General features: G+C 47.4%; 1 protein-coding gene across 4 annotated transcripts in view; it reads right to left on the bottom strand.

Moving 5' to 3' along the window:
• The window catches only part of PARP16 (poly(ADP-ribose) polymerase family member 16), a 30026-nt gene that overhangs the window by 4107 nt on the left and 12647 nt on the right, over positions 1-13272 (bottom strand). For 2 of the 4 annotated variants that reach the window (XM_017513032.2, XM_017513033.2), the window contains exons 2-4: positions 8599-8736; positions 5251-5457; positions 1856-2027 (exon numbers count right to left, since the gene is read on the bottom strand). In XM_017513032.2, coding sequence (XP_017368521.1) covers positions 1856-2027; positions 5251-5457; positions 8599-8736 — 517 coding nt within the window. The remainder of the gene's footprint in view (positions 1-1855; positions 2028-5250; positions 5458-8598; positions 8737-13272) is intronic. The other 2 variants (XM_017513034.2, XM_017513036.2) reach the window with 2 other exon arrangements.

The following is a 13272-nucleotide window of genomic DNA, read 5'->3' as shown; positions in this document are numbered from 1 at the left end:
ACATACACACACACATATACAAATAAGCATTATATATCTATATATATATAACAAGCATTTTATATATATGTGTATGTACATACATATATATATATACACATATATAAAATGCTTAAGAGGTGGGTTTATATATATAAATATATATATAATGCTTATTATTTATGTGCATGTGTGTATACACACACACACACACACACACATATATATTTTTGAGACAGAGTCTTGCTTTTGTTGTCCAGGCTGGAGTGCAGTGGTACAGTCTTGGCTCACTAAGGTTCAAGCAATTTTTCTGCTTCAGCCTCCCAAGTAGCTGGGATTACAGGTGCCTGCTACCACGCCCAGATAATTTTTGTATTTTTAGTAGAGATGGGGTTTTGCCATGTTGGCTAGGCTGGTCTTGAATTCCTGGTATCTCAGGTGATCGGCCTGCCTCAGCCTCCCAAAGTGCTGGGATTACAGGCATGAGCCGTTTTGCCTGGCCTTAACAGGCATTTTAAATGAACCATGGTGGATTTCAGCTTCTTGGAACATTTATTTTCCACCCTTTGTACCAATACTTGTTTTAAAACAAACAAACACAAAACCCTTTTAATAACACAAAAAAGCTCTACCAAAAACAAAACAAAGACCGAAGCTGCGTGACAGCAGAGGTTGGAAGGTTTTGTTTTGATGTTTCATGTCACAGTTTGCAAGTTTCCTAAGAATTATAAATGCAAATATCCCATGCCGTCTGGTTTGGGAGGATGGTGTCAGATCTGGGCCTGCACCTCAAGATTCCAGTTGTTTTACATCAGAGGCCAGAACAGTCCATTTTAATTCTCCTTCCTCAGTAGAACCAACAAGCCACATCTTTTTTTTTTTTCTTTTGATGGAGTCTCGCTCTGTTGCCCAGACTGGAGTTCAGTGGTGCCATCTTGGCTCACTGCAACCTCTGCCTCCTGGGTTCAAGCAATTCTCATACCTGTCTCCCAAGTAGCTGGGATTATAGGCACATGCCACTACACCTGGCTAATTTTTGTATTTTAGTAGAGACAGGGTTTCACCACACTGGCCAGGTTGATCTCAAACTTTTGACCTCAAGTGATCCACCTACCTTGGCCTCCCAAAGTGCTGGGATTACAGGCATGAGCCACCACACCCAGCCCCAACAAGCCAGCTCTGGAGACTAGAATGACAGTTCTGTGACTCTTCTGCCTTTATGGAGAGCCACACAGTGGTGAGGGGAGACAGGGCAAACAGTCTCAGAAAAACATCAGGGGAATGGGATGAGGTACCACCTAGTCATCACTCTCGGGAGAACCCAGGACTCCCCAGCGCCTTGGCTGCCCTTCACATCCTGGAGGGCTCTGGCATACCCTGGTGTAGACTGGAGGGTCTGGACCCAGCATCTTTTGCTTCATTTAGCAAATGCTTATTGAATGTCAAGTACATACCAAGGCTTTCTGCTGATACCAGGTACCCAAGAATGAATGAGGCTCCATTCCTACCTTTAAGAAGCCCATGTGCTGGTGTCATCACTCACTTAAAAAAAAATCAAATCTTTCCTTCTCCCCCAAAGCTTTCCCTGGCTGCTTGGACCCACCATGATTACTACTTCCTCTGAGCTGCCTCTGTGGACCTCACTGGCCTCCTTATCCAGCACCCCTGCCTACCCCCTTGTAGTAAAGGATCTCCATTGTATGTTCAATCTCTAAGAAGACTGCTCACTCCTTGGGCAGGCCCCTATCCAGCATTGCCCTGGATCCAGCCCAACCCTTGGGCATGCAACGGGTCCTCTATCCAACAGCTGGGCCAGCAAGTGCCTGTGCATCCAACAGAGGCCTGCAGTCCAGGTTTGGAGCAAGTGCTCACTCACCCTTCTTCTTGGTTTGGCACTTGACGTCTGGATGGTCAATGACCTCGCACACGGCCACACAGCTAAGGATGGGACCGAGGAGGCTGTGCTGCCAGCCGTGGCCGTGGGGGCTGTATATGAGGGCCAGGCTCAAGTCACTGGTGAGGTAGGTCCCCTCTCCAAACAAGGATGTCTGCAGTGGCAGAGGCCGACAGAAGAGAAACACAGATGGGTCAATGTACAGTTGGCACAGCAAGATGGCACAGGTCTTTCTTCAACAGCGTTGTAAACACGAAATTTTCAACCCCCCTTTTCTTCCCCAGCAAGACACACGATGAAATAATCCTGTGATATCATCATAGGGTTATTACTAAACACATTCCTGTCTGACAGCAGTTTAACTGATTGTGGATTTGGCCATCTGGTCTGGCAAACGAACAGTTCCTTGTGGTCAAGCATGAGTGAGAAAAACATAGGTATAGGCATCCAAACAGACCTCAATTTGAATCCTCCAGGAAGTGGCAAGTTATCTAAACTCTCTGTCCCAGTTTCTAGATCTACAAAATAACATTACTAGTACCTCTTTTACAAGGTTGCTGGTGAGGATTAAATGAGGCAATCTACATAAAAGAGTGGGACACCCGGCACATGTAAACAAACGAGGGGCCAGCACGCCACTGCAGGCCCTTATGTTCCGGTATGTAAAGTAATTCCAGTAATTCCTGTTACATGAATGCATCAAGCATGGTTACTCTGATGGGCTTGAAATGCAAGTCACACCCTTAGGCACAGGAGGGGGTCCCACCTGAGAACAGAGGTATCTGAGTCATTACTTGGAAAATAAATGAGTCTCTCACAAAGAAAAAAATAAAAATTAAAAATTAAGAAATAATAAATTAGAAATGAGCCTGTCAGACCAGAAACGATAACCAAATGAGGGAGACCTACATGCAGGGCAAGGTACGTTCTACTCTTTGTATTGGTGTTGACCAAGAAAACGTCTAAAAATCCAGGAGGCGTCTCCCTGGCGGTGCCCTCCATGAGGAAGCATGCCAGGTGAAGGACCTGCGAGTTAAGGCTACGGCAGGGGTGGTGAACACCCTTTGCCCATGGCAGGTGACCAGTAATCAGCCACAACTGCCGACACAGCAGTATCAACCATGGCACTTATTCCCAATGACCCAGAACCCCCAACTTAACATTCCAGGTAGCTGCTACCAATGGATGGACACTGACACTCAAATCGAAACTCAGTTGCTATCCCTGGGTCACACTATTAGTATCTCAAGATGATAAGTGGACTTGAAGAGGTCACTGAAGAATATCTTATGCTCTGAAATTGAGAAATATCCTTTTTCAGTGGCACCAGGCTTCCAAAATCCTAAATCTGTTAAGTGAAGCTTAGGATAAATGAAACAAACCTTTGCTTGGCCTTTGGGAAGCTCTTTGCCAAGTTAGGCAGGGTCTCCATCTTTCAAAAGCTGACACATACCTTCTCCAATGACCCTGGATGCCCTCTGATCTGACCCCACATCCATTCTCTGCTCATGCCATCATGTGTTAGCCCTTCCTTAGACTTGAGAACCCCACGCAAGGCTGACAGGAGCAGTGGTGCACAAGAGTGGGAAGCTCGGTGCATCCCTGCCATGAAAACAGTATCAGTATCAACTGGCAGACGGACTCCCTCAAGCAAGCCCTTCGTTGAAAACGCAGGCAGAGGAGACCTAAGAGGACTGATATAATTTACTAAAGGATATACATATACATCTATTTTTTGAGATGGAGTATTGCTCTGTTACCCAGGCTGGGGTGCAGTGCTGTGATCTCAGCTCACTGCAACCTCCACCTCCCGGGTTCAAGCAATTCTGCCCCAGCCTCCCGAGTAGCTGGGACTACAGGTGCCTGCCACCATACCTGGCTAACTTGTTGTATTTTTAGTAGAGATGGGGTTTCACCGTGTTAGCCAGGATGGTTGATCTTCTGACCTCGTGTTCCGCCCAACCCCGGCCTCCCAAAGTGCTAGGATTACAGGCGTGAGCCACAGCGCCGGGCCTTGCCAAAGCATTTTTATAAGATACTTCTGAGCAGCAAACTCCCTGAGGCACTGAAATAACGGTTAGTGTACAGGAGTGTAATCCGCAGACAACTTCTCCAAGCCAGCGCCAATGTAAAGGGGAATCCCCCTGTATTCCGGTAGCCTGGATATAATGGTAAGCTGAGAGCCAGTGATGAACTGAGAGCCAGTGTAAACAAGCCTGTCATCTTTAGCAAAACCCAACATTAATCAGATACAGCAGGGAAATGTCTCCAGCCTCAGGGCTGCAGCAGCCACAGCTGAGCCCATGGCTCACAGAGCTACCTCGCACAGACAGACAGACACTGCCATGACTGGGGAAAAGGCCTGCAGCTTCTCCAACTACCCTAGACGCCCCTCCATTAGCATATAAAAGCAGCTACCTCTTCCTCAGTACTTAGTACAAAAAGAGCCCTTTGCATACATGAATGATTTCCATCCTCCGACATATCAGAAGGGTAATGGTGTCCTTTTTTACAGATGAGGAACCTGCAGCTCAGAGTTTAATTTACCCAGGGCCACAGAGCTGCTAAATAAGTCTCTGAAGCTCCAGGGTCTGTCTGTAATGCTCCTCCTATACCTCACTAAGTGGGTAGGTGACACTGTTTCGACTCATAAAAATGGGAGGAAAGAAACTCAAGAGGGGAGGGAAAGGGCCTCTCCTCCGTGCATCCTGGCACATCCCGCAGTTTCTCAAGGCCGACTTCCTGGAGTGTGGTCCCCAAGGAAAGTGCTTCTCAAACTTCAATGTGCATACAAATCACCTGGGGACTTAAAGTGTGGATTCTGCTCAGGTGGTTTGGGCCTGAGATTTGCATTTCCAATGAGCTCCAAGGTGATGCAGACGCTGCTGGTCCACCCACACACAGAGGAGCCAGGATTGGCTACACATTGGGATCACCTGGAGAGCTTTTAAAGCAACTGATGCCTGTGCTCCACTCCGAGATTCTGATTTAATCGATCTGGGATGCAGCCAGGCATCTGGGATATTTAAAAGCTCCCCAAGTGATTCTTAATATGCAGCCAAGGTTGGGAACTATCTTTAAATCGATGCTTCTCAAACTATAACCAGTGTAGGAATCACCTACAGATCTTGTTAAGATGCAGGTTCTGATGCAGAAGGTCTAGACTGTGCCCAAGATTTTGCATTTTCATGGGCTTCCAGGTGATGCTGTTACTGCTGGCTTCCAGACCACATTTTGAGAGACAAAGCATTAGTAAACCTACCCACCCCCAATCTACACCCCAACTGCAAACTCCTAGGGTTCTGAATCTCCCCCTCCCCACTCACCCACCTCCATCCCTGCTTCCCCATGGCAGCAGGGTGTCCCGTAGGCCCCACCTTGTTCAGATGGCAGTGCAGGCCATTGTGGATAATGGAATGGAAGTTTTCTAGGCGGCTACCATGAAAGGCATAGATTAGGTCTCGTTCTCCTTTGGTCTCATAAAATTTGGCGTTGGCTGGGTCAAAGTACTCAACTTCAAACAGGAAGTCCGGTGCGGGAACAGGCGTGTGAGGAGCCCCAGTCAGCTTTTGGATCTTTTCAAACTTGAAAACATGAAGAGGGTCAAAATTTTATTTGGGGAGCTGGTAAAATGTGCTGCAAAAAATAGTCTGCTAAACCCTCAGGCTTAACTCCCATGGACTCTGCTCATGAGAACAGGTATCATGAGGATGGAGACACAAGCAAACTCAGACCTTACAGCACAAGACTGCTTTCCTTCAATAACATGTTTTCCCAGCCGGGCACAGTGGCTCACGCTAGTAATCCCAACACTTTGGGAGGCCCAGGCAGGTGGATCATTTGAGGTCAGGAGTTCGAGACCAGCCTAACCAACATGGTGAAATCCCGTCTTTATTAAAAATACAAAATTAGCCGGGTATGGTGGTGCACGCCTTTAGTCCCAGTTACTTGGGAGGCTGAGGCAGAAGGATCACCTGAACCTGGGAGGTGGAGGTTACAGTGAGCCAAGATCGCAGCACTGCAATCCAGCCTGGGCAATAAGAGCAAAACTCCATCTAAAAATAAATAAATAACAACATTTTCCCTACAGTAGGCTGAGAAGCATAAACTGCTCCTTCGAAGTGGAGATCGCTTCTAATTCCCCTAACACTTTGACATCTATTTCCTGCATTCCATTTTTACAACAATCTTGTGATTACTGTAAAAATTCCCTCCCATCCGTGTCCGTGTACATGTGATTTTGCAGGTGGAATTGTACCAAGATCCCATCAAGAGATGAAACCTACTTGTCCACCCTTGAAACTGTGCTTGGTCATGTGACTTGCTTTGGCCAACGGGAGATTAACATATACATGGCAAACAGAGACTTGAGAAGGGCTTGCCTTTCCTTGTTTGCTGCTGAGAACCCCTCACCATTGTCCTGGCTTATCTCCTATAGGGAGGGTGTGAGCCTCCAGCATGGTGACCATCCCAGCCAAAGCCCCAGAAATGTAAGTGAGGCCACCCTAGCTTATCCAGACAAGCCCAGAACCACTCAACCAACCCACAGAATCATGAGAAACAATCAGCATTTGTTGCTGCTGTTGTGTTTGAGACAGGATCTGGCTCTGTCACCCAGGTTGGAGTGCAGTGGCATGATTTTGGCTTAATGCAACCTCTACCTCCCAGGCTCAAGTGATGCTCCTGCCTCAGCCTTCCTAGTGGCTGGGACTACAGGCACATGCCACCATGCCCAGCTAATTTTTGTATTTTTTGTAGGTACAGGGTCTTGCCATGTTGCCCAGGCTGGTCTCGAGCACCTGGGCTCATGTGATCCGCCCACCTGAGCCTCCCAGAGTGCTGGGATTACCGGCGTGAGCCACTAAGACGAGCCAGCATTTGTGTTTTAAGCCACTACATTTTTGATATGGTTTAGTATTCAACAAAAATTGATACAGCAGAGTAACCTTCTTACTTAAGGAAGAAATGATGTAGTCTTTCCCTGTCTTCAGACTACAACATTTCAGTGGGGTTTTTTTCTTTTTTTGAGATAGGGTCTCACTCTGTCACCCAGGTTAGAATGCAGTGGTACAATCATAGCTCATTACAGCCTTGAACTCCTAGGTTCGAGCAATCATCCAGCCTCAGTTTCTTGACTAGCTGGGACTATAGGTGCAACTACTATGTGCGCCTAATTCTTAAATTTTTCGTAGAGAGGGTCTTGCTATGTTGCCCACACTGATCTTGAACTCCCAGCCTCAAGCAGTCTTCCCATCTCTGCCTCCCAAAGTATTGGGATTAAAGGCATGAGACACTGCACTCAGTCCATTTCAGTGGTTTTCTTTTTTGAGATGGAGTCTTGCTCTTTCTCCCAGCCTGGAGTGCAGTGGCATGATCTCGGCTCACTGCAGCCTCCACCTCCCAGGTTCAAGCAATTCTTCTGCCTCAGTCTCCCAAGTAGCTAGGATTACAGGCATGCGCCACGAAGCCTAACGAATTTTTCTATTTTTACTAGAGACAGGGTTTCGTCATGTTGGCCAGGCTGGTCTTGAACTCCTGGCCAAGTGATCCGCCCAACTTGACTTCCCAAAGTGCTGGGATTATAGGTGTGAGCCACTGTGCCCAGCCCATTTCAGTGGTTTTCAAATAGTAGGTCACAGACCAAAGTCAGTCTATGCAAAGTTTTCTCTGGATTATGACTGAATGAGCAAAATAAGAGCAATATAACAGATACATCGATCTAAGGTTGCCATGTACCTTTCTTTGGAAGAACTGTTCTTTATTCTCAAGTCAAGGCCATCCTCCTTTTAGTACATGGTAGGCTAACGTACTTATTTGGGCAAAACAAAAAGTTGACAATCGTGGGTCCCAACGACCCACGTTTTAATAGAAATTTAACTGGTCCACAATCAAAAGTCCAGGAGGCTTATTTACCTTAGCACCCAACATCTAGTAGGTGCTCGACGCCCACATGAGTGAGGTAAGAATAAAGCACTGAATAAATTTGAATTCAACAGATGGCAACAGTGAAGCCCAGAGATTCACTAGGAATTAGCCACCCAGCCTGGACCTGAATACAGGCCTCCTGACTCCTACTCTAGGGCTCTCTGTGGTAGTTTAACATCCGACACAGAAGAATATCCCTTAAGACAGCAGAATCCAAGGTTGCCACACTCTGTGCCACACAGGGGAGATTTGTGTCTTTGGCAGGAGCTTGTAAAATTGAAAACTTGAGTTTTTCCACTCCTTTGAGCTCTGCCTCTCTAGCTCCTGACAACTGAACTAGGGCAATGTTTCTTAAGGTATGGTCAGGGTCACCCTTATCAGAATCACCAGCAGTGCTTGTTAAAGAAAGTCATACCCAACACATACTGAGCCTTTAGTATGTGCCCTTAGGCATTATTCAAAATGTGAAATTCACTGAATTCTCAGAGTCAGTTCCCTTATGGAAGTATACTGTTATCATCCCCATTTTACAGATGAGGAAGGGGAGGTACTGAAATGCACCTGGTACCACCTACTCAAGGTCACACAGCTGAGATGAGACAGAACTCAGCTTTGCACAGCCAGTGGGAAAGCTCCTGGGTGGGACTCCAGACACAGAACTAGGAAGTCTAAAGGTGAGGCCCAGGAATCTGCCCAGGTCACTGGCACACAGAGAAGTCTCAGAGCCGCTGGATTCAGTGCTGTCCTGCCTAGAGCCCTTGGGCCCCTAAAATCCGTGATCCTACGGACCAAAGTCTCACCTCTGCCTTCCCTGCACTGTGGATTGTCAGGACCTTTGAGGATAAAATCCAGCTCACCAGGTCCCAGGCCCATTTGTGGTTGTCTCCGGAGGACTGGAGAAGTTCTTCCAGGTTAGGTAACCTGCCGGCATCTGCGAGCTGAAGCAAGGGAAGAACCTCCATTAGCAAGGATCCGAGACACGGTGATCACCAGGGGCCCTCTAGTGGGAAGGCAGGCAACGTTCACTCCTTCCACATCTCCAGGGATCTCCTGGGAGGACATTCACAGGTCTATAATCCCCTTTCCAAATAATATTTAACTCTACAAGCTCTAAACTCTGAGCTTGTTTAGAGCTTGTAGAGTTAAATATTATTTGGTGGGTTTTTGTTTTGTTTTGTTTTTGAGTCAGGGTGTCACTTTGCCATCCAGGCTGGAGAGCGGTGGCATGATGTCGGCTCACTGCAACTGCTGCCTCCTGGGTTCAAGCAATTCTCCCACCTAGGCCTCCCGAGTAGCTGGGACTACAAGCGTGCGCCAACACGCCGGGCTAATTTTTATATTTTTTGGTAGAGACAGGGTTTCACCATATTGGCCAGCCTGGTCTCAAGCTACTGACCTCAAGTGATCCATCTGCCTTCCCAAAGTGATCCTTGGCCTCCCAAAGTGCTGGAATTACAGGCATGAGCCACCCTGCCCAGCGCTGGTGGTTTTTAACTCTTTGGGTAACAAACCTGACCTGAGCTGACGTGAGATTTAGTCTTTATCCACTTCCTGTTAACAATTGACGCATTTTGCTACAGGAATACTAACGTGTCATGAGTATGGCATGCCACCTGCTGGAGGTGTCACTGAATACGTGATATACACACATGTGGGTAAAGCACTACGTTACAAAGCGTTTTCTCTTCTGTGTAAGGATTAGTTAACTTCTGTTAAATTGTTCCCCTGGAGACTGGATAAAGGCAGTATGACAACTACATACTTGACCACGCAACACTGCTTAGGGTAAAAAAGACCCAGCATGGGCCGGGCATGGTGGCTCATGCCTTTAATCCCAGCACTTTGGGAGGCCAAGATGGGTGGATCATGAGGTCAAGAGATCAAGACCATGCTGGCCAACACGGTGAAATCCCGTCTCTACTAAAAATAGAAAAAAATGAGCTGGATGTGGTGGTGCGTGCCTGTAATCCAGCTACATGGAAGGCTAAGGCAGGAGAATAGCTTGAACCAGGGAGTCGGAAAGTCAGAGACTGCAGTGAGCCAAGATCGCATCACTGCACTCCGGCCTGGCGATAAAGTGAGACTCTGCCTCCAAAAAAAAAAAAAAAATCCAGCATGGTACACTGCATCTGGCCTGGGAGGAACTGCAAACGGGGACTGCATGACTTTGGGTTTCCCAGAGTGTGACAATGTTTTGTGGAAACGCTGGCAGCTTTGCTGACATTCTCACGAGCGAGACCAGCCTCTGAGGAAAATGGAGCTTCGCTTAGGCCAGAGCAGTTCCTGCACCCACCCCATGTGGATCCCATCTCTTTACTCCCACGTTTTCACTTCTGGGGCGAAGACTAGCTCTTGGACCTCTGAGAGGACCACTGCAAGGACTTCCACAGAAACAGAATGCCTGATGCCGTGCTGCAGAAAGCTGTCATCCGTCCTAGAGCCTTTGGATTTAGGCTGATGCCCTGCGGGACTTCTGACAGGGCTCAGCTTAGCTGGCATTGCAGCACATTATTTACCATTCTAAAATCAGGAAGAATCTGAATCCTGAAACATATTCAGTGCCAGGATTTCTGATAAGGGACTGGGGACCTGGACTACAGTTAACAACAAAGTATCTGTAGCTTTTGCTCAGAAGTGATGAATGACTCTCCAGCATGGCATTTAAGACACCTCTAGCCTAATCTCCACCCTTTACCATCCCCTCCGTCACAGACTGGCGCTGTCCACGATCATGTGCTGTTCCAAGGATACCCCTTCCCTCACCTCTACTACCTGGGCACTTCTGGCCCAAGAGAGCACTCTCTCCTCTAGCCCCTGAAAGCCTGCTGCCCCAATACTCCCTTCCCAGTATGGCCAGCTCCTGGAGGTCAAGAACTGTCTTGTGTTTTTCCAATTCTCCGCTTTCCTGGATGCAGAGGAAAAAGCATGAGCTCCAAAATCACATCTCAGTTGAAATCTCTATTGAACTTCTACCTCATCTCCAACATGGGAACCTCACCACCTCCCCATGGGGCTGTCAGGAAGACTGAAGAAGGTAACAGAATCTCAAGGCTTGGTCTATATATGTCCATTTCTTTTCTTTTCATTTATGTTACTCCCAGACAACACCATCCTCCCAAACCCTGGCAACCTTTCCTTCTGCTCTGCGAGGGCTGTAGTTGGTACTTCAAGAATACCTGTGGTTCTTTTCCATTTTTTTCTAGAAAATTGACTGTTACTGACTTTGGGGGTTTTTCTTAGCTCTACAGTTGAAAATTAGAAACAGGGCAAGCTGGGGGGTTTCATGCCTATAATCCCAGCTACTCAGGAGGCTGGGGTGGATCTCAAGGCCAGGAGTTAGAGACTAGCCAGGGAAACACAGTGAGATGCCTCTAAAAATAAATAAATAAAAATTAAAAATATTTCAGGGCCACTTTATTTCTATTTCCAGAGATTCCATCAATAGCTTCATATACCTGTAATAAAACTATCTCTACAGGCCTCATGAAGTATCAGTAAAAATCTAATATTTATTAAAAGAAAAAAAATTTTTTTGTCAACTGATCATAGGGAAAAAAAGAAAGAAAAAAAAATTGTTTTGGAGACAGGGTCATACTGTTACCCAAGCTGGAGTGCAGTGGCACAAACATGGCTCACTGCAGGATCCATCCCACCCCCACCCGAAGTGATTTTCCTGCACAGCCAGGACGACAGGTATGTGCCACCATACCCAGCTGATTTTCTTTCAGTAGAGATGAGGTCTCACTATGCTGTCCAGGCTGGTCTCAAACTCGTGAACTCAAGTGACCCTCCTGCCTCAGCCTCCCAAAGTGCTGGGGTTACAGGCATGAGCCACCAAGCCCAGCCTAATTTTTTTCGAAAATGGATGAATCCAGCACAATAGCTCACGCCTGGTCACCCCAGTACTTTGGGAAGCTGAGGCGGGCAGAGCTCTTCGGCTCAGGAGCTCAAGACCAGCATGGGCAATAGGGCAAAAATCTCATCTCCACACACAAAAAAAAAAACAGCCAGGAATGGTGATATACACCTGTAGTCCCAGCTACCTGGGCTGAGGTGGGAAGGTAGCTAGAGAATGCGGTGAGTCATAACCGTGTTACTGCACTCCAGCCTGGGTGACAGAGTGAAACCCTCACCTAAAAATAAAAAATAAAAAAATAAAGGGACATATGGAGTATAAATCTTCCATGAGTGCTGGTGCTATTTCTATGCCTTGCTTACTGTTCCACCCTGCCTGCTTCGCCCCCAAGCTGCGAAGCCTTGTATTATTCAGGGAGCAGTTACTAAGCATCTACTCTGTGCCAGGCCCTGTGCTTGTAGGAGGGGGCATTAGATTTTATTTATTTTATTTTATTTATTTATTTATTTATTTATTTTAGACGGAGTTTCGCTCCAGGCTGGAGTGCAATGGCGCGATCTCGGCTCACCGCAACCTCCGCCTCCTGGGTTCAGGCAATTCTCCTACGTCAGCCTCCTGAGTAGCTGGGATTACAGGCACGCACCACCAGGGCATTAGATTTTAAAAGGGCCCCTAGTCAAGTGGGGGGGGGCAGAAAGGTAAATAATTAAAACTTAAAAGTATTCACTGTTGGCCAGGCGTGGTGGCTCACACCTATAATGCCAGCACTTCAGGAGGCCGAGGCAGGCGGATCACAAGGCCAGGAGATCGAGACCATCCTGGCCAACATGCTGAAACCCCGTTTCTACTAAAAATACAAAAAAATTAGCTGGGCGTGGTGGTGCACACCTGTAATCCCAGCTACTCAGGAGGCTGAGGCGGGAGAATTGCTTGAACCCAGGAGACGGAAATTGCAGTGAGCCAAGATCGCACCACTGCACTCCAGCCTGGGCAACAGTGCGAGACTCCGTCTCAAAAAAAAAGTATTCATTGTCACCAGGCGTGGTGGCTCATGCCTATAATCCCAGCNACTGCACTCCAGCCTGGGCAACAGTGCGAGACTCCGTCTCAAAAAAAAAGTATTCATTGTCACCAGGCGTGGTGGCTCATGCCTATAATCCCAGCACTTTGGGAGGCTGAGGCGGGCAGATCACCTCAGCTCAGGAGTTCAAGACCAGCCTGGCCAACATAGTGAAACCCCATCTCTACAAAAAATACAAAAATTAGCCAGGTGTAGTGGCAGGCGCCTGTAATCCCAGCTACTTGGGAGGCCGAGGCAAGAGGATCCTTTGAACCTGGGCGGTGGAGGTTGTAGTGAGCCGAGATCCCACCACTGCACTTCAGCCTGAGGAACAGGGCAAGAATCTGTCTCCAAAAAAAGTATTCATTGTCATAACAAAGACGGATACAGACTACTAAGAGGACAAGGTGGGACTTCTGTTGGGTAGGGGCTAAAGGAAAAGGAGGTGGAGGTGGGGGTGGGGTTGGGACCAGCTTCACAGAGGAGTGCTGTGTGATCTGGGTTTGCTATACAATACCACAGAAGTATGAGAATGCAGTGTGTAGCTGGGGAAGTGGA

The sequence above is a fragment of the Cebus imitator genome, unplaced genomic scaffold (assembly GCF_001604975.1).
Source record: "Cebus imitator isolate Cc_AM_T3 unplaced genomic scaffold, Cebus_imitator-1.0 Scaffold485, whole genome shotgun sequence".
Classification (NCBI taxonomy): Eukaryota; Metazoa; Chordata; class Mammalia; order Primates; family Cebidae; genus Cebus; species Cebus imitator.
The sequence above is the reverse complement of the archived record's forward strand: the minus strand, read 5'-3'. Positions and strand labels throughout refer to the sequence as shown.